General features: G+C 37.8%; 1 protein-coding gene across 5 annotated transcripts in view; it reads left to right on the forward strand.

Moving 5' to 3' along the window:
• LOC139965096 (low-density lipoprotein receptor-related protein 2-like) overlaps positions 1-24422 on the forward strand; it is a 116805-nt gene that overhangs the window by 18134 nt on the left and 74249 nt on the right. For 3 of the 5 annotated variants that reach the window (XM_071967324.1, XM_071967321.1, XM_071967323.1), the window contains exons 3-22: positions 5149-5262; positions 6167-6280; positions 7789-7911; positions 8234-8353; positions 9921-10043; positions 10698-10811; positions 12624-12746; positions 13479-13610; positions 14575-14830; positions 15552-15680; positions 16103-16279; positions 17424-17656; positions 18195-18455; positions 18840-18953; positions 19422-19544; positions 20439-20561; positions 21356-21475; positions 21882-22010; positions 22454-22570; positions 23966-24085. In XM_071967324.1, coding sequence (XP_071823425.1) covers positions 5149-5262; positions 6167-6280; positions 7789-7911; positions 8234-8353; positions 9921-10043; positions 10698-10811; positions 12624-12746; positions 13479-13610; positions 14575-14830; positions 15552-15680; positions 16103-16279; positions 17424-17656; positions 18195-18455; positions 18840-18953; positions 19422-19544; positions 20439-20561; positions 21356-21475; positions 21882-22010; positions 22454-22570; positions 23966-24085 — 2865 coding nt within the window. Of the gene's footprint in view, positions 1-5148; positions 5267-6166; positions 6281-7786; positions 7912-8233; positions 8354-9920; positions 10044-10697; positions 10812-12623; positions 12747-13478; positions 13611-14574; positions 14831-15551; positions 15681-16102; positions 16280-17423; positions 17657-18194; positions 18456-18839; positions 18954-19421; positions 19545-20438; positions 20562-21355; positions 21476-21881; positions 22011-22453; positions 22571-23965; positions 24086-24422 lie in introns of all 5 variants that reach the window. The other 2 variants (XM_071967325.1, XM_071967326.1) reach the window with 2 other exon arrangements.

Consider the following 24422-nt stretch of genomic DNA (forward strand, 5'->3'; position numbering starts at 1 on the left):
CCTAAGCATCTCTTTGTGTGCTGATTTTGTGACGCAGTTAGCTAGAATAAAAATATCCATGAAATACTGCAACCTTCGACCACATGTTGGCCTAACAACCACACTAAGTCAATGGGAAATGTAGCCTAACCATCGGTTTGCCAAAAAAAAAAACTTTGTAGCTTTGTTAACAACTTTCAATTTGCTGGAAATTGGCAGTTGTTTGGAAAATATGTGCTATGTCTTAAAGAGGGAATGTTGTATTTTATGTACACCGTTGCTGTGGCAATGGAATGAAGGTTTTAACTTTGATTACTTTCAGCGGTATAATAATTTTGTAATTGGTGGCAGGGTTCGGTTTCTTCCGGAAGAAATTTATTTCTTCCGGGGACGTGGAAGAAACTGGAAGAAACCTGTTTCTTCCAGGTTTCTTCCAGTTTCTTCCGGAAGAAACTGGAAGAAACCGGAAGAAACTGTGAAAATTGGCATATATGCAGCACAGCCCACATACATGATAAAGAGACAAATAGCTTACCACCATCTGACTGAAATGCATGCCATTGAAACCATCAAAATATGATATTTTTGTTTTGAATATAATTTTGGTTTTTTTTCTAGACCAAAAGATGTTTGCTTATAAATCACAATATTGAAGGACTACTTATCATCTCGCGATCCCCCCATCAACCAGAATTGCATAACTGGCCATACTTTATGAATGATTAACCTGGATTGGCCCATGCACTGAGGATTTAATACAATGAATACCAAGCAAATAGCCGAACAATACAGATCTATTAGATTTTGGCAACTCCCTAAATTGCAACTTGTAGTTAATAAGAGGACTTGTCATCCCAACAGCAAAAGAACAAACATCCACAATTAAACACAGCTGACCATGAGCCAGCCCTCATTTCACACTACAACTTCAAGTCTAATCTGTAACCCTCATGAGTTCAATCTCCACAAAATATGGTCAAGTAGTGGTCAATGTAATCGTAGTAATGAGGGTGCATTGTAGTAGGCCTACACTAGTTTCCAGGGAACACTCCCTCCACTCAGAAACTAGTTTTTAACTAAGAAATGGGCTATAATCAGGACCATTCTGGTCTGCAAAATATTGCTTGCCCATAGTTGTTCCCTTAATTGTCCGATGCTACAGTAGCCTAGTACTATATTGTGTACAGTATATGCTGGAGGCAGGTCATGTGCTCCAAACCTAGATATAAAGTACCTAGATGACACTATAGTGCTTCTTGTCCATTTATTACATAGTTAGACATCATTGCAGGTTGTTATGAAACTTTATGAACAGTTTTTCCCCAAAAAATGAGTTTCTTCCATTTTGTCCGGAAGAAACTGGAAGAAACCTATTTCTTCCGAGTGGAAAAAACCGCGGTTTATTCCGCGGTTTTTTCCACCCCCGGAAGAAACCTGCGAACCCTGATTGGTGGTGAGTGAGTTTATCCACACACGAAAAAATACATGAATCAAGGAAAAGGGCATCTTCAATGGAATTAAACCTGTGTTTTCTATTTCAGTTGATGGGTTATTGGTTTTTCGTCATATATTCGGTAGCTTGACGTTATTTGCTGTACGATCGAAAAATTTTGCGATTAATCTTAAAGTGAATTTGCTATATGGTCGCAGCACTAGGAAGAGGGTAATTGTGCTTACTTTATCCTGTTGAATGCTTACAACCATTTCCGTAAACAGCATATTGAAATTAAGAAAAGAGCCCCCTTAAACCTTAAAAAAGCCCCCGTAAATACATTAAGAGGGGCGTTTTTAACTTTTCATGTTCCAAAATAGCCCCAGAGCCAAATCTTAATTCCTACCCTACAGGGAGTGTTTCGTGTGTAAAAAAACGGGAAAATAACCGAACACGTACATCACATTCTCTATGATCAAACTCACATAGCACGTCAGTTGGACTTAACTTGCTGTTTTTTAAATAATTTATCAGTATCAATAAACAAGTTTAAAAGAACTTGCTGTTGTTAGTAACATTTTCAGCATTAACCCTATAAGTCTAACCACCCCTATAACAACCCATCAAACTCAAAAAGGCATTTTTGGTTGAATATTATTCTGTTCAATTAGTGTTGGCATGGGTTGAGGATAACTCCAGTAAACTGATAAGGGTTTACAGTTTCCAAGAGATACCCCCATAATCAGAGTCTGTCCATAAATTTATGAGTTGAGTTACCATAATGATGGTTGATTTTGCTAAGGGTGAGGAAGGATTCGAATTAGAGTAGGGGTTAAATAAATCTATTGACAAAAAAGAAAGCAAAGTGAGAGAGACCACCTTCTACTAAAATTGTTTCATGATGTTTATTCTTTATGGCCTTGTTGCCCTTCTTTAAGATGCAAGTTGGCATTGGTGCCTTACCTCATGGCCTTGGTGCCCTTTAAAAATTTGCCCCATTCAAGGCCAATGTGGCCTTGCCCTAAAAATTGTGAAATTTGAGCCCTGAGTACTTATAGTGCAATGGCACCAGTCTGTAATTATGAAGAAGTGACAAGGGCAAGTAACTGGAGATCTTAGTTCAGGTAATCCTGCAAGCCTCACACTACTATCTTGATCTCACAGTATCAGAATCCTTCGTTAAAGTTTGGATGGGGGGGGGGTTCAGGATTGCAGTCTGATCCTGAGTATGGGCAGGGGTCGAAATTTACGCTATTCCGCTATCCCGAGATAGTGAAATCATGAACGGAATACCAAGTTGCTTGGGTTCACTATTCCGTATGGATCGTGCTAAAAGTGATAGCTAAAAACAAACTTTGACAAATCCATCTAAATTTACTTGCCTGTCACTAGTCAGGCAACAATTTTAATTTTATTTGTTTCCCGGGCGTTAAAACTTGCCTAGAAATACAAAAGAAACTCTCTTTACACGTGAGTTGCAGTTACGTACAGTACATACATGTTCCGTAGCCAACTGCACTTGCACAGTATAGCAAGCCTTACATTTTCCTCTGATTTATTGCACCTTACACGTTCCGTATACCATCGCGTATGTAGGGAAAATTATCACCTCGTGGGTAACAGTTAGTATAGTGTTGAAAATCCTTGTTCAATTTTCCGCGAACACACTAAAAACAACTGCCGATTTCCCGATTTTGGTTATATTTTTCGGGCAAGTCGTTTCAGCCCCAAAATCAAATAAGGCTCCTACGCCTATGCTTGTGGGTGTCCAGGGCGAAGGCCCCCGGAAAATATTGGTAATTTTGCCTGTCTGGCGATAAAAATTAGCAGTTGAAGATGAAAGATAATAACAAATTTTGGAATTTAAATTGTCACGAAACTGATGAAAATTTTAAAATGACAAGTTGGAGACTGTAGCAATATTATGTTATGAAAAGAGATTTAAATTGTCTTACAATCTTTAAAAAGTTTAACTTACAAAACTTCCGATATTATTAAACAAACAACGTTCGGCAAAGGCCCGTTTCTAGACCGCCATATTATAACAATGAATATACGTAAATCAGTTTACAACTGCAGTGTTTACCCCTACTTAAATACTACGTTAGGCTACACATGTGCTGCGAATTTTCCCAAGTACCTTGCCAAACAACTGAGCTCATCCCCTGTCTAACACCTGTTTGTTAACATTTTTTGGCACGTTTCCGAGAAATGTTACATGGGGTTCAACTGTTTTGGCTCCATTGTAGAATTATTTAGGTCAGTCAGTAAAGGATCAGTAAAGTAATGCGAAATATTATCTTAGGCTTTCAAGAAATGTAGGTAAAATATCCCCGTAACATTTAGATAAGTAAAACACACCTCAAGCCAACCAACTCCTCCGCATGAACAAAACAATATATTCCCCATGATACACGAGGCACAGTCCATACTATACAAGCATAGCACGATATCAAGGCCCCTATATAGTTACCATCTTTATGAAAGTAACCCTTGTAATGACATGTTTTAGGCCACTTGACAGGATTCACTAAATGCTTAATATTGTTTCCATGTTCTTGTAGAAAACGTCAACTTCGCAAAATACAGTAAGTTGTGTTTTGTAGTTACGTGTGATCCGTAACCGACGAGGTGGTTAGGCTATTTGCTATACACTTAACTATGGTAGGATATTATTTTTGCGTATTTTTGGAAATTCTAGAAAATACTTTTTCTCCCGCTTAACACCAGATGTGGTCTTACGGTTTATTCATAAATGGGTGTACTAGAGCCTTGTTTACATGACATTAGTTGCATTTAGCACGATATGCCAGATTCGCGTGAATTTTTCGAAAGTGTTTAGCTCGATCTTTTCGTAAAATTTGAAAGGTGTACCAACTTACTTTTTGTACACAATTGGCATTTTCTCTACTGATTTTCGTTTTTTTCCCCCTCTATACAGTGAAGTTAATACGTTGTGCATTGAGTATAAACTTAACGCGAATGCAAGTAAACGATGCGGGGACTTCCAGCAGACAAATGTTTTCTCTGCGGGATTACTGAGTCTGTTGAAGGGAATCCCGCACATTAGAGGGAACGCTGAACTGAAGTCAAATTCATACGAAAGAAAACGTTTACTAACTATTCTATATAACTGTCTATTCTACAAACTTAAATATTATCCCCCGTAGGACCTCTTGCGAGGTCGAACAGGGGTAAACTCCTTTATTGTTGTTGTTTACTAACTAACATACAATATAAATTTAAAAAATTGTGGAATGGCAATATTGTTCAAAACAATTCCCGCGAGGCTGATTTATTACAGTCCTTCCCGCGCTGGGCCGTAGATGTCCGTGTGACCCATATACCCTGAAGTGTGTGAAACTAGCCTTTGACATTGCCCTTGTGAGTGGGTTTTACAACCTGCTTCCTGGGTTACATGCTCTCTTGCCTCAGTACACAAAACACTAATGATTATCAATAACCCAACAAAAGACTCAACATATAATTTTGTTATGTTTTTTTCTTCTTTTTATTGTTTCAAAGGAATAGTGGAAAATGAGTCGGAATAGTGTATTTTCAAATCCATTATTCCGCTGGAATAGTGGTAAATATTCTAAATTTCGACCCCTGATGGGTGTTAACACTACCACATTGATGGTCCCTGTGGTATTAGATCCCACTTGCTAATACCAGGTATGAACAAGGCATATGTGTTTGGCTATAAATAGTAAACTTTGATAATTTCTCTCCCACAGATGTGACGTGTTCATCAAGTCAGTTTACATGTGGTAATGGAAATTGCATCCCAGACTTCTGGATCTGTGACGGCTATTCCGATTGTTCTGATGACTCTGATGAAGAAGAATGTGGTACGGCAGATTCACTTTAATAAATATATAAGTTTGTTCTTTGTTCTTCCATTGTTCATACTATGATGTTTATCTAGGTGGACTGTTTACAATCTGTGGAGTGTGAATTCAAAGTGGATGTGTCCGGAGCCTATAGTTAGTTTTCATGCATTATGTGCTCAATGACACTGAGGGGTGGGATCTGGAGGGTCACTGCTCACCCCTCATGGAAGATCCAGGATTGTAGGCTAAAAGTTTGCACAGAGTTGATATTTGCATATCGGCTCTAAAGAAGTCCTACACTGTCCACCATGTGGGGTTTTACTCTGTACGTTCACAAGTCCTAATTGTTTTAGGAGGTTGGAAGATTACACCCACCACCAGGCAATCTTGTATCTGTTTGTTTAAAAGTATATAGTGAAGTTGCCAAGCCAAGCTGAGGGGATTGGAGGGTCCCTCCATCAACTATGAAGTTCACTAAGAAATCAAATGAGAAACACTGCAATGTCCTGGATGATTCTCTCTAGCAAACTTAATGGTGCCTTCTTGCAGCTGCTGAGGCCAAGAATATTCTGTAAAATGTTACCCCTTGGTTAATTATACTAATTATATTAATAGTACTTATAGTGCAATGACACCAGTCTGTAATTATGAAGAAGTGACAAGGGCAAGTAACTGGAGATCTTAGTTCAGGTAATCCTGCGACCCTCACACTACTATCTTGATCTCACAGGATCAGAATCTTTCCTTAAAGTTTGGAGGGGGGGGGGGTCAGGATTGCAGAGTCTGATCCTGAGTATGGGTGTTAACACTACCACATTGATGGTCCCTGTGGTATTAGATCCCACTTGCTAATACCAGGTATGAACAAGGCATATGTGTTTGGCTATAAATAGTAAACTTTGATGTAATTTCTTTCCCACAGATGTGACGTGTTCATCAAGTCAGTTTACATGTGGTAATGGAAATTGCATCCCAGACTTCTGGATCTGTGACGGCTTTTCCGATTGTTCTGATGACTCTGATGAAGAATGTGGTTGTACGGCAGATTCACTTTAATAAATATATAAGTTTGTTCTTCCATTGTTCATACTATGATGCATTTGTTAATCTAGGTGGACTGTCCACAATCTGTGGATTATGACCCAAAGTGGATGTGTCCGGAGCCTATAGTTAGTTTTCATGCATTCTGTGCTCAATGAACCTGAGGGGAGGGATCTGGAGGGTCACTGCTCACCCCTCATGGAAGATCCAGGATTGTAGGCTAAAAGTTTGCACAGCGCTGATCTTTACATATCGGTTCTAAAGAAGGCCTACACTGTCCACCATGTGGGGTTTTACTCTGCACGTTCACAAGTCCTAATTGTTTTAGGAGGTTGGAAGATTACACCCACCACCAGGCAATCTTGTATCTATTTGTTTATATAGTGAAGTTGCCAAGCCAAGCTGAGGGGATTGGAGGGTCCCTCCATCAACTATGAAGTTCACTAACAAATAAAAAGAGAAACAGAGAACCCAAATAGGGTTTTAAGTTTGGCATAATTTTTTCAACATCTTCATGCTGCAATGTGCTAGATGATTCTTTCTAGCAAACTCAATGGTGCCTTCTTGCAGCTGCTGAGGACAAGAATAATCTGTAAAATGTTACCCCATTGTTTGTTTAATTGACTCATCTGGCAAAAAATGTCCTTTCAGCCGCCCACTATTCATATACAAACAACCAAATGAAACATTGGCTTAGTTACAGATTTACAATGCAGCTATAGATTTGTCACTTTGAAATTACAGCAAACTTGGGAATGCCTTTACCTTAAATCTGTTACAGTAAATTTCAGTACACTACAGTTGAGCACTGTGTCAAAAGATAAGCTGCAGCAGCTGCAAATTCCCCTGCAGCAAGGATGAATCAATATAAAACAAAAGAGATTATCTCGGAAACCAGCAGTTCCAATTGTATGAAACTGCACAGCTTAAAAGATTTCATCCTACACAGCCTGGCTGCAGGATGCTGCAACCCTCAACATCCTACTTTTGAAATAGTGTCTAATCACATTTGATGCCAATGAAACATTGAATATGAAACCAAGAAGATGGTTTGAAAGGAAATATGTATGACTAACCAATTAAGTTTTTATTGATGATAATATGGAAATCATTTCTCTGCAATTTTGCTGCAATTCATCATTTTGCTCCAAAATTTTGGAAATTATGACAATCTGATGCGAATGTAATCAAACATTTGTTGCAAATGTGTTGAACCGAAGAGATTGAAGTGATCATCATATCATCTCGATGGAGTTGTTAAATTGATGACATTTTCTAAATAACCATTTTTGTCAGCTTATTTTGTTGGAAATGGTTACTAAATTTACAGAAATAACTTGTACATTTTGATGACACCTAAAAGTTTCCATACGATGAAGCACAAACCATTTGCAACCATCAGTGGAAGAAATAGACTAATTTTGGTAATTTATAGTAATGAGAAATGATTACTCTATATAATCAACATTTTTTTCCATTATTTCCCTTTTTATCTCCCTTTAGATGAAATTCAATGTTCATTTTTGGAATTTGAATGCAGAAGTGGAACACCCAAATGTATTTTCTTTTTTTGGGAATGCGATGGAATAGCCGACTGTCAGGATGACTCAGATGAATTATTCTGTTGTGAGTTGATACGTTTTGCCATTTACATATTGATTTCAGCAGGGAGATGAAACTACTTTAAAGGTTCCAAGATGGAAGAGGTTTTACAACGGTTGTAAGATTTCCTTTGGATGAAGTTAAAATAAAAACAAATAATAATAACAACAAACAGTGGTATTGTGCCGACATACATAAAAAAGACGCTCATGACAGTTTGAGACAACAGCATGTAGAGACAAAGCTTCAGGCAACCAATCATTAATGTGAAAGAAAAACAAACCAATAATTTTACAAAATGGGGAGTATACTTTTTATATTTTGTTACTTTTTTCTTAATTCTCAGCTGATAACACCTGTCCTGAGGATCAGATTCCATGTGTAGGTGGTACCTGCATAGATTTTGATTTACGATGTAATCATGAAGATGATTGCCCCGAAGGGGGTGATGAAGGCAGCATGTGTTGTGAGTATGACTTGATGAAGATTCTAAAACCTGTGGCACACTGCCTGACTGATCATGCCTGATCCGACTCAACTCCAACACTTCTTGGTGGAAAATTGTGTATAGTAGGGCAGTCGGCTTAAGAGTACCACTGATCAGGAAGTGTTTTCTGGAGTGATAAAAGGCAGTTTGCTGCAGTTCACATCAAAAACTGTCCTGTAATAACAAATGCATGACACGATCACAGTATGCATGTGACCTAAACAAGCACTGGTCGTTAACAGATAGAATTCATTGTGTGCACTTAATTATCAGTCGTTTGGTGTGCAGGGCTGGTCAGTTGTTAGACTATGAGGTCAATGAACAACCATCATAAACTAGGTTATGGTAGTCGAGTTGAGTCGTGTAGCCAGTCTGGCATTGTGTGGCCTGCTTAAGGCCCTGTCACATCTCACCGGATTGCAATAACGGAGAGCGAACGAAGACAAAAAATGGCACACCGTTGATGTACGTTAGTATCCCTTTAGTCTTCAGTTCTCTCCTCTGTCCGTCAACGTTTCATTAATGGGAAGGTCCGGTTTGTCCGGCGTCAATTTTGAACATGCACAAAACTTAGAACGGGCATCCTCTGAAAAATGTCTCTCTTATTTATTCGTTACTAATCTGTCAAGCTTCCGTTTTATCAGTTTCTCATGCGTTTTGTTCGCTCTGTACGCGTTTGTCCTACTGTATTTCTCCTCCGTTCGTCTCTGGTTATTGCTATTGCTCACCGGATCATTAACGGACAAAGAACGGATGAAACGTAGAAGTGCAGTACATAAAACACATAAACTTTCCTTTTTATTTTTATTGCTATAGTGACTACAAATCATAAGTTGAGTAGACGATATATTTATCATATGGTGAGCGTTCTTTTCAATCTGCAGGCCGCAAACTCTGGAACATTCCTCCCACCCACATTAGGAATGCCCCTATCATAGACAATTTTCAAAGCGTCTTAAAAACTCACTTATACACGTGCTACCCTCATTGGACTTATAATAAGTATCATTGTCGTCGTCATCAGTGGTTAGTGATGGTGACTGTGTCGTTCTGCTTGCATATGCAAGTACATATGGGTTGCTGCAATATGAGATTTGTCTTATTAATGTATCTTAATATTCTCTCCATCAGAACAAAAGAAAGAGCAATTCAGTAAAAAATATCAAAACCAATACAAACGAACTTAGCATGTCAGCAAAGTTGAAATCACTAATCAGTGTAGTGTGCAAAGTTGAGTGAGAAAGGTGGAGGGGGGGGGGTGGAAGGGGAAAGAAGAAGGGGTGTTCATAAAATGTTCAGTTAGGAAGAGTCAAATCACTCCTACAGCCCTAGGATGCCCTTATCTTCATAAGTCAACAGAAAGTTACATCCCCTCCACCCCAGTCCCTCCCCTTCCCCCTTCATTGAAATCCTTTGTATTGATCTCACTGTCACAACTAAGTGCTAACATACATGTAAATATTGCAACATAAAAGGGAGATATGTGTACTCACAAAGTAAGCATGGCTATATTTATGTGAAGTTTATTTTCTTTTTGCATTCACAGCCTATCCCGATTGTACCGAGGAAGAATTTAGCTGTGGAAACGGAAAATGCATTTCACGAGACCTGATGTGCGATGGCTCAAATGACTGTCAAGATGGCAGCGACGAAACAGAATATTTATGCCGTAAGAGGAAATATGAAATGAATTTCATTGATCCTGGTAATAGATGATTGTTGCCAAGTTTGTGGTAGTAATCATTAATCAATAATTCAAAGGAACCTTCAACCGGTCAATTTATGTTTCGGTACAAATTAATTTCAATGCAATATTACTACTATATTTCTGTTAAAAACAAACCTCACTTATCTACAAATCTACTATTTTGGTACTAATTTGTTTTCTTAAACCATTATCTACATAAATCATTCTCCCCCTTTTTAAACCCTATGCTTGATTTTTCTAACAATGATTAAATTCTTTGTTTTTCAGTTATTGCTTTTGTAGTTTGGGTCTTTAGTTTCCTATTATTTTGTAAAATTATGTTTGACATATTTAGTGGACTACTTTTAAAACTAAAATTATTGTTATGCAAAAGAAAGAAACATGTATGATAGGATAGGGTTTTACACTTCACAAGAAAGGATAACATCGGTCAGAGAAAAGTGTCCACACTGTATCGAATAATCCTATAACCTCCTCTCCAATAACTTTCTGAATGTAAAGGATGCTTGAAAAGCAGATCCACCAATGAAAGAGAGACAGGGGACATTACCCCTGTCTCTCTTTCTCACCACAAGGTGGTCCATTGTCTTCCCTGTTTCTGTTTCGTAACAATAGGATGCACAGAGTTTCAGTTTGAATGTGTCAGTGGAAACGTCAGTTGCGTTGTATTATCTCAGACGTGTAATGGCCAAGCCGATTGCTCTGACAACTCAGATGAACAAATGTGTGGTAAGTAAGACAATTTTAACAAATTCTCAGTTATACTTTAGGTTATGATGTACTGGTTTGTAAAAAGAAAATGATATGTTTGGTTGAAATTTCACATATCAAAATGCAGAAAAGATTTGTTTTTTTCATGCTTGTATGTTGTTTTCCTATGGCAACTTTCCAACTTTAAAAGTGCCCCTTTAAGTATAAAAAATTTACCTCTATTTTGTAATTAAAGAGGGCCCTTTTGTTAAAGGTCGAAGGACACCTAGGGACAACATTGTCCTAGTCACTTTAATAGGCATTAAAAATTGTGAAATTAGCTGCAACTCCCATCAAAGATTGACCATTTAACAAGTATTTTCTTTAGTTCTGGTTTCATTTTTGAATAAACATTTAGCTAATTATATGTACATTGTTGATGTAAGGGAGTGACTGCCTTATTTCGCTGTTATGTTAAATTCCTTTGTTTTTACAACCTTTCAAGAACACTGAACATAAGTTTATGGGCCTACAGCATTATTTTTTGACATATTTTATTGTTTTCTTTGAAAAGAGGAACATCACATTATTCAAATGACATATGTGGGCTTGTAATTAGGGGTTAACTTATTGAGGGTTACAATAAGAAATTTTGATGAGCACAACACTCTACGTCATAGTTGCACATATTAAATATTTGAGAGTTTCTCCAGATTTGTCAAAACTATCAAATGTGTATATCTTGGAAACAAAAAGGGCTTATCGAAAAATTTAACAAATTTTGAATGAGATTATCACACATAACAAATGTACTGAACATGGGGTAAATTGGCTAGATGTCCGTAGACCTTAATGGTGTATACACAAAGCAATGTAAACATATGACCAGTTATTGGAAGCAAATAATGAAATGTACAAGTCACTTTTTTGTTTATTAAATATGAAAATTATCAACAAAAAACTGAACATGGCATTGATCATTGGAACACCCCCTAAAAGTTATGCTTAATATTATTGGATGTTGTCACAACCATACCAAGTTGTTATGCATCAATAATCACCTGCTTTATTCTATTTTTTTATTAAAATTCTGAATAGCTACTACTTGCAATGCATGGGTGTGCGTAAACATGCCAGGGGTGGTTGTCATATTATTTGATAAGCCCTTTCAGTGTATGAAAAATTCTGAGGTGTTGAATATTTGCACAGTGTCAAAACCAGGGCTACTTGCAATGGGTGGGTGTGTTTAGAATTGTTGAATGTAAAAAAAAGGCTGTGGTGGTTGCAAGTTTATTTGATAAACACTTACAGTATATGAGAAACCCTGAGGTGTTGAATATTTGCAAGTGTCAATACTAGGGCTGTAGGCATGGGGGGAGGGGATCTTACCTCACCCACTAACACCTCTAGGCTTTACCCCACCCCACCCCCCAAAAGAAATTAGACTTTCTTTGCTAATGGCTCACACATATAGTAACACACACTAAAAATGCGAACTACTACATATGTCGTTAGAACGATGGAAATTATAGCACCATTTTTCAACTAAGCAAGTTTCATAGACACATCTTGTCCATCCTGAGAAGCCAGGATGCACATGATTTGTTATCCCCTCCCCCCCCCCCACAGAAATTCAAACTTTGGATACAGCCTTGGGTTGAGACTGTTTGAAAGTGACATGTAAACTAGAGGGGTGGCACATCAGTCATACTGGTTCCTCATGGAGGAAGGAGGAGGGGGTAACAGTGAAGGTGGTAGTATGGGAGGAACAATTTTAAGGAGACAATTCTGTGTAGTGAAGGCAAGTACTGCTGTAATATGTTTAAAATATATGTTTAATTATGTGAACAGATATGAGCGACTGCAGCAGTTGCCCAGATCCCAATAACTGTGTAACTATTCCAGGCACCGCAAAGTACCAATGCGGTTGTGAGAGAGGGTATGTCCTCAGTGAAGACCAAACAAGCTGTGTCGGTAAGTGCATACTTTGATCTTAAGAGCATTGTTGTTATTTTATTTTATTTATTTATATTTTGTGGGACATTTGTCACAACAGATTGCTGAATAAAAGCAGTCCAAAATTTGCATGTGTGATCACACTAGTAGAGGTACAGCAGGGTACGTTGAAGGGTTGTGTTGGACCGGGGGAGGGGAGGTGTAAAGATACAAGAAAGAGTCCCAATGTTTTGGAGAGTTTGTAAGTTTTGTATGAATACAAGACAGGATCTTGCACATTTTTGTTTTCAGGCTGCATAGGAAATAAATCTTTTTTGCCTTGCAGTTTCACACAACAGGGACTACTGGTCTGCCAAGATATCTATTGAGAATCTCTATTGCCTGATATTTATTAAGCCTTGCTGCAAGGGAGTTTGCAGCTGCTGCAGCTTTTCATTTTGACAGTTCTGAACAAGATATTTATCTCAAAAATTGCTTTATTTTGGGCAATATGTTGGACAAAACTTAGAAACGAACAATATGAAGTTCAGGCAACCTGCAGAGTTTTGTCAAAGATTTGATCTATAATAATGCTGGATTTAATTGAAAATGAATATATACCAAAGCTTCACTCACATGTGGTACACATATAATCTAAACAAAGAGCAAGTCAAAGTTGAATCCCATGAGATCACCAACTAAGGTCAAACAGAGGCGTAGTTACTGGTTGTGTGTTTAATCATTGATATTTTTTTTTTTTTTTTTTTGCAGATATTAACGAATGTGAAGTTACGCCCTGGGTATGCAGCCAGTTTTGTAAAAACACTAATGGATCCTATACATGTCACTGTGTGCACAACTTTTTGTTGTCCCATGATAACAGTACATGCAAAGATAGATCAGGTAGGCTGTATAAAATAAGTACTATAATTAGTGATTTATCAATGGTGTAATATAAGTATCAGCTGATTTAAGCCAGCTATAGTCCTCCCTGTGAATATAAAAGGTATCCCTTATGTATACTACAGAGAATGTAGTACCACTAGAGGAAATATAATATGACTGTAGGTATTGTAATATCACAGTAAATATATCTCAAAAGTAGTGATTTGTCAATGGTTCCCTATAAGTACCAGCAGATTTAAGCAAGCTAGTCCTTCCAGACTAATTATTATTGTATGGTATTTTAATATCACTAGATAATGTAATAACACTATGAATAATGTATTGCCACTGTCTCAAGTGTAATTTCATGTAGATTATGCAACATCACTGTAGGTAGGCCTGCCACTGTAGATAACGTTATTTAATTTCTATAATGTAAATATCACTTTAGGTAATGCAATGTGACTATATAGTTTAAGTAATATCTCAGAGGATATGTAATATCATAATGTAGATTATGTAATATTTCTGTAAACACTGTAAAGACTGTATGTTTTCCTACCGAAAATAAAGCAAATTTCACTCCTCACCAGTACGTACTTAACTTTAACACAATTGTGTAGTATTTCTTTCCCACCCCATCTCCCATCCCACCTATTCTACTCCCAAACGCTGAAAAGTAAGCTATATGGTTAATGGCAACAACAATGTTTAGATCATACATATATGTGTTGGTGCCTCTTTTGAACAGAAATGGACTTTTCAAGGCTATAAAGATGTTGTGACCTTAATGCAAGAAGATATTAAACAGTATTTTAAAGCATGTTTATGGAGGCCAATGGATCTCATTTTATTGAGGGGGGAGGGGGGGGGGTTGGGAAGTGAGAGTATTGTTGAAATCTCTGTAAATAAGGGAATGGTATTCTTTTGCACTAGTGTCTCCTGAAGATCTTGTTAATATGACATTTTACCTCCTTTTCAGGCGTGGATCCAGTCATCTTCTTCACCAACCGTCATTATGTCCGCAGTCTGAGCTTTGACCACAATGAGTACAACATTATCAATGATGAATTTGAAGTGGTCGTAGGTTTTGATTATGACTATCAAGATAAGAAACTATATACCCTCGATGTCGTCAGTGGCAAACTTGAGCGATTAAACATTAATGGTACCGAAAGGGAGACCATAATTGATGAAATACCAGGTGGGGAAGGGTTAGCTGTGGACTGGATTGGAAGGTACTACTAGTCTTTCTTTCACTGATTAGATGAAGAATATTTCTTTCTTTCTTCCTGATGCTTGATCAACCATTTTGCTAAAATGTAATAAAAGTGTTCATGAACAAAGTCTAAGAAAACTAATTTGTAAGCTATGAAATAATGTAGTTAGGCAAGTAAAAATTTATAAGTGTAAGATTGATGCTTCCAGAATATAAAATGCACACTTGACACAGCTTGTTGGAACTTCCATTTAATCTCAAAGGCAGGCCCAGGTCCCCTTTTCTGCAGTCTCTTTGGCACTTTAAATAATTGCAAGAAACAAAATTTTGCATAGCTTACATGGCTTCACACAAATGCTCGAACGTACATCAGGTGAAAGGTTGTGCCAAAATATGAAAACAATAATTCTGGAGAAGTAACTTGCCGTGTACAGTTTTATGACGTGTTACATAAAGAGATTATTTTGAGTATGCGTTGATATTTCGGTTACATTAGGTAGTTTAATTAGATTAACAAGTAGAATTCAGTATCTAGAAAAGCAGGTAGCACAATGGGAACAGGACAACAAGTGCAAATGTGCAGGAAGAAAGCAAAACAAATACAACAATAATGAAATATCTGCAATCTTATCTTAGCAACTGATATAATGGAGAGTTTCCCTGTTATTTCTTAATGAAATCTTAAAATGATGTCTGGTGAAGAATGAAATGATGATCTTTTACTCTTCTACGATTTTTAGAAAACTCTATTATGTTGCTGCTGACCATGACACCCTAGTCGTTGCAGAACTTGATGGCACTTACCAGAAAACCATCGTGAGCGTGGGACTTTTTGAACCAAGAGGTGTTGCTGTCCATCCATTTAAGGGGTACAATGTTTTTCTCTTTTTTTTCTCTTCGGTCACAATTTCAGGTAGCAGTGTTGTTACCAGTGGAAATTTTAGACACTGTTCATTTAAAGCCATTAGTGGAGTCAAAATTTATTCATAGTGTTGGAAGATGTCATAACTGGAGCCACATTTGACAGTGCTTTTACTGTTTCTTGAATAATGCCACAATGCATCTAAAATTTACAATTTACAGTGTTGTTAATAATGATATAGTAACTGGAGTCACAGAAAGTGTTACAAACAAATCTTGTAAAAATGATTAGATTTCTGTTCAGTGGAGATGAAAAACAATATTCGGAGCAAAACAGAAGTAAATGTGTTTTTTTAAAAGAAATGTATATTTGATGTTTCATAACTGTATGTTTATTTTTAACAAAAAAACAAAAAAAAACTCTTTGCAGGATTTTGTTCTTCTCTGATTGGGGATTTGATGCCTATATCGGAAGAATAGCAACAGATGGCGAAGAGATCGAAAACGGCAGAATCCAAGACTCAAGAATCGTCTGGCCTAACAGCTTGAGTATCGATTTCACATCACACAGGCTCTTCTGGACGGACTCTCACCTAAACTACCTCGCGTAAGTAGCTATGTTGAGCTATCAGAGACAAATTACCAATAAACTGTTGTCTTTTTCTTTCATCAATAAAAATATCTTTCCTCAGTTAATTGTGTCAGAACAGTGATGTGTCATTTGACTCAAGCTACTGTGGATAGTGAAGCATGTAAGGTATGTAATTTTCAGTACATACTATGTTCATCGGATAAATGCTAGTACAACCTGACCTTCCTTACAATTTTGTTTACATCCAAACAGTTTGTAGATGCATTTAATGCAGTGAATTTAAATTTTTTTTTACTGTTGTTAAATGTAAAGTAACTGGGATTGTCCTTGGGTCATGAAGCCTCATATTAGATATTTTAATAGATTGCCGGACACAAGGCCTGACCAGTTCGAGTGGGTCAAGGTTGGCTACATTCACTGAGGTCTGATTCAAGTAACGGTCGCAGACAAATTTGGGGAAAGGAATAGTGCATTCTCATATTTTCATAATATACTTGATTTAAGAAAGTGAAGACTTGAAAAAGAGGGTGGGGGAGGGAGGATCAATGATATTAGTATTATAGCAAGTTTTGTAGCACCCTACAAATTTGTTGGCAATATATGACTGTTTTTTTAGTTTTAATAGCTTAAGCTGCTGCTTCATGGAATTTTGTTGGGGTAATATGACTGAACAAGTTGTGGTAGGAAACTCGCTATTTTCCACTCTACTTTTTCTTACATCCCCAAATATTTGGAATAACCCACAAGGATTCAGAGAGAGGAAGGATGACAAATGGTCCTCCTAGTCAAATGTCTTCTCTCTCTGCCAAAGAAACTGGAAATGGCACTGCCTTAGTACCTCCTCTCATTATTCTTGCCAGATAGATGCCCAGAGAAGTCTGAATAAATTGACTTTTCAATGCAGGTCCATAGCCAGACTAGGGCATTGGGGAGTTCCCAAATTCAGACTACAGTGCCCCCTCCCCCCCCCCCATTTGTGCCACCACCATGTTTACAAAACCTCAAGTTACAGGACACAAATATTGTGTCCTTCCTTTTACTGTTGGTGCCCCCACACTAACTCCTCCAAACTCAGAATTCCCAGAGCCCCACAGATCTTTTTCAAGTTATGTCAACTGTTTCTTAATCTTGTTTTACCGCCCTTCTTTTGATTTGACAGTTACGCTGATTTTGATGGTAGCAATATGTTCATCTTATCTGGTTTACCTGCTGAAAGTACTTCACATCCGTTTGACATCGCTCTCTTTGAAGACTGGATCTACTGGACAGAGTGGAATTTTCCATCGATTCACAGAGCTAAAAAATTTACTGGTCAAGATTACGAGAAAGTTTTGGAGCTTGGTGTGCGGCCTTACGAGATCCAAATTTTCCATCCATCTCAGCAAACCCAAGGTATTCTGAAATATGTAATACTTTGGATTCTTTAAGATTATGAACAAAAAGATATGTATTTATTTTAAATGGCAATGGTGCTGATCGGAAAATCTAGAACGGTGCAAACAAGTTTGATCTCCGATATGCCATGACTTACTAAATGTTATGTCCAGTGGTGCAAAACCAGTATTAAAAGGAAGGTCATACTTCTGAAAGCCACACAAGCTAGCTGTCTCAGACAAGACTTCTCCTGCTTTGTAATATGTTGCCTTCCTTTATCAATCAACCATGATACTGAACCTACTGGAAATCATTTGTGGTTGTCAGAAGAAATGAATATTCATAAATGTGTGTGTATGTATGTATATATATACATATATAGATATATATATATATCTATATACTTTTTACGAGCATGGGGCAAACAAACCAAAGGAACGATTATTTCTTTCTTGTTAATTTCATGACAAGTTCTGGTGCTTATATTTCCATTAACCAGTTTAGAAGTGAATATTTATTGGAGGCTTACAAACTTTATTTTTAATTTTTATACCAGCTACTGAAAATCCATGTGGTACAAACAATGGTGGTTGTTCTCACCTCTGCTTGATCGCCTACGGTGGCAAGGCATACACATGTGCTTGCCCAGACCTGTTCGTCCTTGAATCCGATAATAAAACTTGTAACGCTATATGTGACAACACCTATCAGCACTTCAAATGTGCAGATAATTCTAAATGTATTCCTTCGTACTGGAAGTGTGATGGTCAAACCGACTGCGCAGATGGCTCAGATGAAGCCGGGAACTTGAATTGTGGTTTGTATATTTTAATCCCTATCAGTCTGGTTCTCTGTATTAAACAAACATGCCTGGAAAGAATGAGGGGAGTGTAAGTGGGGGGGGGGCTACAGTCCTGGGCCCAGGGGCTGTTGGGAGACCAGGAAAATATGGGAGAAAGAAGTGTATTGTTCTCATTTTCTAAGGACAAATACTAGAGCTGCAAGAAATTTTATTGCCTCCAAACTTCTATGTTATTAAAAGTCAGGTTAAATATAGTTGCCATGTGTTATTTTTGGTAATCCTTCTATTAAAGATAATTAACTATTTGCACTCAATGCTTCAAATTTCTGTTTTGGAAAATTGTTCCTCTTATCCATCTCATTAATGTGTGCTTGAATATGTTAATTTTCTGTGATACAGATGTTCAGTGTGATCCAAGAACATTCCAGTGTGACAATCAGAACTGTGTGCTGCCAAATCTTATCTGTAATGAAGTAGATGACTGTGAAGATGGTAGTGATGAAAAGGGATGTGGTAAGTCATGAAGAAATAATTACAACAAAGGGAATTGATAAACAGGGGCTTAGCCGCAGGGGTGTGGGAGGGGACTAGGTCCACCATATATTTGTCTCCCCCCCCCACATCTGTTGTTAAACAATAGCCATATTGAATGACCATAATGAAATATGAACAATGTTCTATGTAAACCAGGATAATGTAAGGAAGATTATTGTACAATTCTCTTTCTGTTTGTTTGACCTTGGTTTGCAGTAGATTGGGTTCCTATTCAACTGCTCCTATTGCAATCTTCCAATCTACTGTGTTCTGATGACCTACTGCTCTTAGAGATTTCTACCCACTGTCTTCCTCCTGAGTCCAAGTTTTCTTCTTCATCCTCCTCTCATCCCCAATCCCTCACCCCACCCCTGATGCCTACTTCCTCTTACCTATCTTTCGTGGTTACATTGTTACTTCCTAACTTTTCTAATTCTTACAATGTAGCGGACACAATCTGTCACCAGTGGGAATTCAGATGTAGTAATGGTCAATGTATTCATGAGAGACTGGCCTGTGACGGTCTAGATGATTGCCCTGACGGTTCTGACGAAAACTCGACAACCTGTGGTGAGCATATTAAGTAGATTGATGTGATTGGAAAGAGGAACTTGGGAGTTCTTAGAGATAATAAACAGCAACTTAAAGCTGCAATTTGCATTGAAATTGCCTTAATTTGGTACCACACTCTGATATAAAGGTTGGATAATGTACCTGTCAGACCATGTTATTTGAGTTTTGTGAAAACCCTTAAAAGTACCCCTTTTTATAAATAACAAGTGCCCCATTTGGTATTATATAAACAGCCCTTTCTTTTTCAGTTATGTGATTAAAAGGTGCTCTTTTGTTAAAATAATAGTCAAACACTGGAATTTGTGGTATGGAATGAACAGAGGATCCATTTGCGGAACATTTTGAGGTAACATTGTGGCTTGTCCTCTCAAATCAAAGTCACACAATGTCCCACCGCCACTCAAAGCGTGTGTCACCCCCCCCCCACCCCCACTTCCCAACCCTCTTCGGCCACCCCTGTTTAGAATCAAACCAAGTTCATTACATTAAATACTAGAAATATGTCTGTATTAGAATGTAGAATTAAATTAGTCACTAATTAGAAGTATAAAATCCAATGGTTGTAACCACTTAGATAGGCTATTAATAATGTCAAAATTTTCAGTGAAAATACATCAGACATAACGTTCCTAATTTGAGTTTTTCTACTGAAAGAGGCACTGATGAAATCATTTGGTTTTTTCTTTGTGTATAAGTAAGTTGGCCTGACGTTTCGGTCCTAGCAGGACCTTCTTCAGAGGCAACATTTTAGCCTCTGAAGAAGATCCTGCTAGGATTGAAACGTCAGGCTAACTTACTTTTACAATTTGTCTTACACAGGCTCTTAAGTGGATAAGCAGTTTGCTAACATATTTGTTTTATTTTGATTTTTCTTGGTTTATTTCCCCCCAGGTTCAAGAGATTGTGCCGCTGGTTACTTTCAGTGTGGTAATGGCCTTTGTATTCCAAGTTGGTGGTTTTGTGACCTCGATAATGACTGCGGTGACCATACAGACGAACCTCTGGATGTCTGCTGTAAGTTAAAATAAGAATGAAAACTTAAGAGCAGACTTATAAACTCAATAGATAAATGTTCTGTTGCAAAAGTACGACAGGGAGGCGGGCTAGGGGAAGGGGGTGGAGGTGGAAGCTATTAGTTTGTGTTGTTCTCATATTGGGATATCCCCAGATAAGAAGATAGAAGAGGGAGGGAGTTTTTTGTTTTGTTTTGCATGGTACATAGTGGTATAGACCGAGATGTGTGTGTGTGGGGTTGTGTTAAGATATGGGGAAGAGAATTGGAGAGGGAATTATGATTGTTCTGTGTTGTAAAAAGTAGACTATTGTTGTTATTGTATTGTTTACTTGTGGCATATACCCAGATGCAAGGATGGGCCTGCTGGTGTACCTCAGGTTTTGGTGAGTGCCATACTGAAAAATGAAGAGAAAGTAATGAACAGATACAAAATTCAGTAAAATTCTCTTTTATTGCTAGAAACATTGCAGTTATTCAAGTTTTATCACTCTATGAGAATTAAAGAAGCTTTACAGATTTCAAAAACAAAATCGCATCGTAAAACAATATATAAATGTCACCCAGATGTTTTTGTATTCATACCTAATCTTTCGAGGAACATCAAATTATTTGAGAAAGTTCAGCTCCCCCAAAAATGTATTTTTTTATGTTAATAAAATATAAAATCATACCACAGTTTGTTGATGATAAAAAGGTCTTTCCAAAATGACCCTTAGAAAGGTAGCATTTTCTACATAATCTCTACTTTATTGTACAAAGATGAGAATTTGTTGAAATTTGTTTTGGCCTGCAGATACCAGAACCTGTGAAGAAGGATGGTTTCCCTGTGACAATAGCTATAGGTGTATTCCATCATGGGCAGTATGTTCCGGTGTAGATAATTGCTATGACGGGTCGGATGAAGAAAATTGCGGTGAGTTCTCTTAAAAGAAATCCCATTCCTGTAGAAATTTTCATTTTAAATATTGTGAGGCAAGATGTGGTGCATTAAAACTTGTCTGCATCACTAAGGTAACCCCATCTTTGCTATGTTAAAAGATATCTTACAAGATGATAAACTTATTCTAAGGCACTTTGTCAAAATACATAACAAGCTAGAGCAGCTGCAAAATCCCCTGCAGCAAGGCTGAATCAATATCAAAGAATAGGGATTATCACACTATACCAGCAGTGCCTATTGTTTTTCCTACTGCACTGCACTGCACAGCACAAAAGATTTCATCCTACGCAGCCTGGCTGCAGTAAGCTGCAGCCCCCTTCAGCATCTTACTTTCACACAGTGCCTAACAAGTATTTTTTTGTTCTTTTAACAATTGCAGAGGTGCTACCATGTGAGGAGGGATATTGGCGTTGTGCTAATAATCGAACTTGTATTCCTGATCGCTGGCTCTGTAACTTCAGGGCAGAGTGTCCAGATGATTCTGATGAAGGAGCCACTTGCGTTGATCGTAAGCATAAAGGGGTGCTGGAAGAAGTTTCAAATGGGGGAAGGGGGAGGGGAATAATACCCTGGTTGATCAAATTTGGTTATGCGATGGACCAAATGGTCCATTGTTGTGTTATGGACAGAGGCATAAAATGGAAGCGGTGTCTCACTACTTTCTAAGAATGAATGGGGAGGCCCTGGCCCTCCTCTACCATCAGTTGGGGTAATATTTTCTGTCTGGGGCACATTACCTACTTAGAGCAGACAGGGAATTCAGAAATTGGCTTTTATCGCACATAACTGTTCACCATAATCTACTACTTTACTTAAAGCAGGTGTTCGAGGTAAATGCATCTCTTGGACATGAAATGCTTATTACGTTGTTTTCAGGTTTTCAATTCCTTTTTCTCACATTTGAAGCCTTAATGATACATATTTAAAAAAAATGAATGAATTCTCCCTCAGAATATCGAGACTGCACCGAGTTTGAATACCGTTGTAACTCTGGCCAGTGCATTACAAGATACCGGCTGTGTGATCAGGAAGCAGACTGTGAAGATGCTGATGATGAAGAGAACTGTGGTAAGGATCAAGGACATTTCCTTGAAAGAGACTAGGAGTAAGTGGTGGGTCCCAGAGTGGGGGGTGTGGGGAAGGGTGCTGTTAAACTGTTTATCGGTAGTCAGGCAGATATTACTATAGATATAATTACTTTGCAGCTGTCAAACTTCAATGGAATCTCTTGTTTGCTCAGGTTAATCCTACAGTCTTTAGTAATGATATATACCAGTCATTTGTCCCTCTTCTTAAATACCCTATTTCTGTATGTTAACTTACTTCACTGAGAGACAGGATAAGTGGTCCATGGGATAGGTGGGAGGGGGTGGAGGAAAGATGTTGTGAGTTGGAAATGTTTGGCCCTATTATTCATGTGATGCTGATAGACATTTTTCCGTGTGGTAGACACCCCGTGGAAAGTATTCAGCTGTTGCTAGGGCTAGAACTTTAGAAGGGCTTGCAATTTCCTATTAGCCCAACACAGTTTAAAATATTAAAGAGGCAACTGAAGGTCATAGTTACGGAAAAAACAAGAGTTCTCTTCTTTTTTTAATTTTCGTTAAGAAGAAGGCATAGGCTATGCCAAACAAGCACACTGAAGCTAGGCCTAGTGTACGCTGAAGCAACAATGTAGGCTGAATGTAACGTTAAGCATACAGCATGCCTTGCCAACCTTGGGCTTACTTCATATCTTATGCAAATTGAATGTTCCTTGCATGGCCACGGATGTTGTTACTCATCACAAGGTAGCTCTTAGTACCTCTCTATTTTGGCAAATGGTTTTAAGGTCTGTTTTTAACTGTTAAACAGCCTAATTCTGGCGATGAAAAGAAGCTTTGCAAAATTATCCACTCCGTGGAACTTCAAACACACTCCACCTCCGTAGGTATCCGTATATCATCTTCTTCCCTATTTACTCTTACGTTTTCCTTTGCCTGTAATTCCTCTGCTGTGAATATTGGATCAAAATCATAAGGCTGCGGCCCTGCCATTGAACCTTCTTTGATTTATTTCGTTTTTGTTGAGAATTTCTAATGAAGCTGTTGTTTACTGACTGTGCTTTAGTACAGCATTTGTACGGAGAAAGCGCTACTGCTCGATTGAGTTGTTACCCCCTGAGGTCATCAAGATGGAATTTGCGTAATCAATGGCAGCTTAATGTACATTGTGGTTAGGCCTGAGGCCAATTTTCCTAGTGAGCATATTCAGTCCAACAGAAGGCGGTTAACTTAAAACTCAAATTTAGAGAGTTTTGAGGTTACTGAATAATATAAATTGTCTTTGATCCCTGCCTTCATTATTCCTTTAACAAATTTACAAATGCCAGAATGTTAATTTTTTCTAATATTTGATAAATAAAATAAATTCATCCTAACAATGAACAAATCTTAATGTGTTATTGTTCCTGCACAAATTCAGGGAATCACACCTGCCAAACTGGCTACTTCCAGTGTACAACTTCTGGTCACTGCATCAATGAAGAACTCATGTGCGATGGAGATGCACACTGTCCCGACTTGTCAGATGAAATCGGTTGTCGTAAGTATTAATAATTGTAGCTATTAAAGGTTATTGGCGCTAATTTTAATAGCATCCCATAATTTGCTAAAAGTCTATAAAAGCAATTTTTAACTCTCCAAATTATTCCAAGGCATTGAGGTGTGTTCAGTTTAGACATTTAATGTCTCAGAGAGGTCGGTAGTAAAAGTGCTTGTAGAAAATGTCTTGAATGAGCTACCTTGAAAATTAAGATACCCTGTAGTCATAGTAGCCAGATGCAGATCCAAAATTTCCAAAGTTGGTAATCCTTGTAACTAGATATGGAGGAAAATGCTCCCATCCCCAAGACCCATAAAAAAAATTGGCCCCAGCATCA

The sequence above is a fragment of the Apostichopus japonicus genome, chromosome 23, assembly GCF_037975245.1.
Source record: "Apostichopus japonicus isolate 1M-3 chromosome 23, ASM3797524v1, whole genome shotgun sequence".
Lineage (NCBI taxonomy): Eukaryota > Metazoa > Echinodermata > Holothuroidea > Aspidochirotida > Stichopodidae > Apostichopus > Apostichopus japonicus.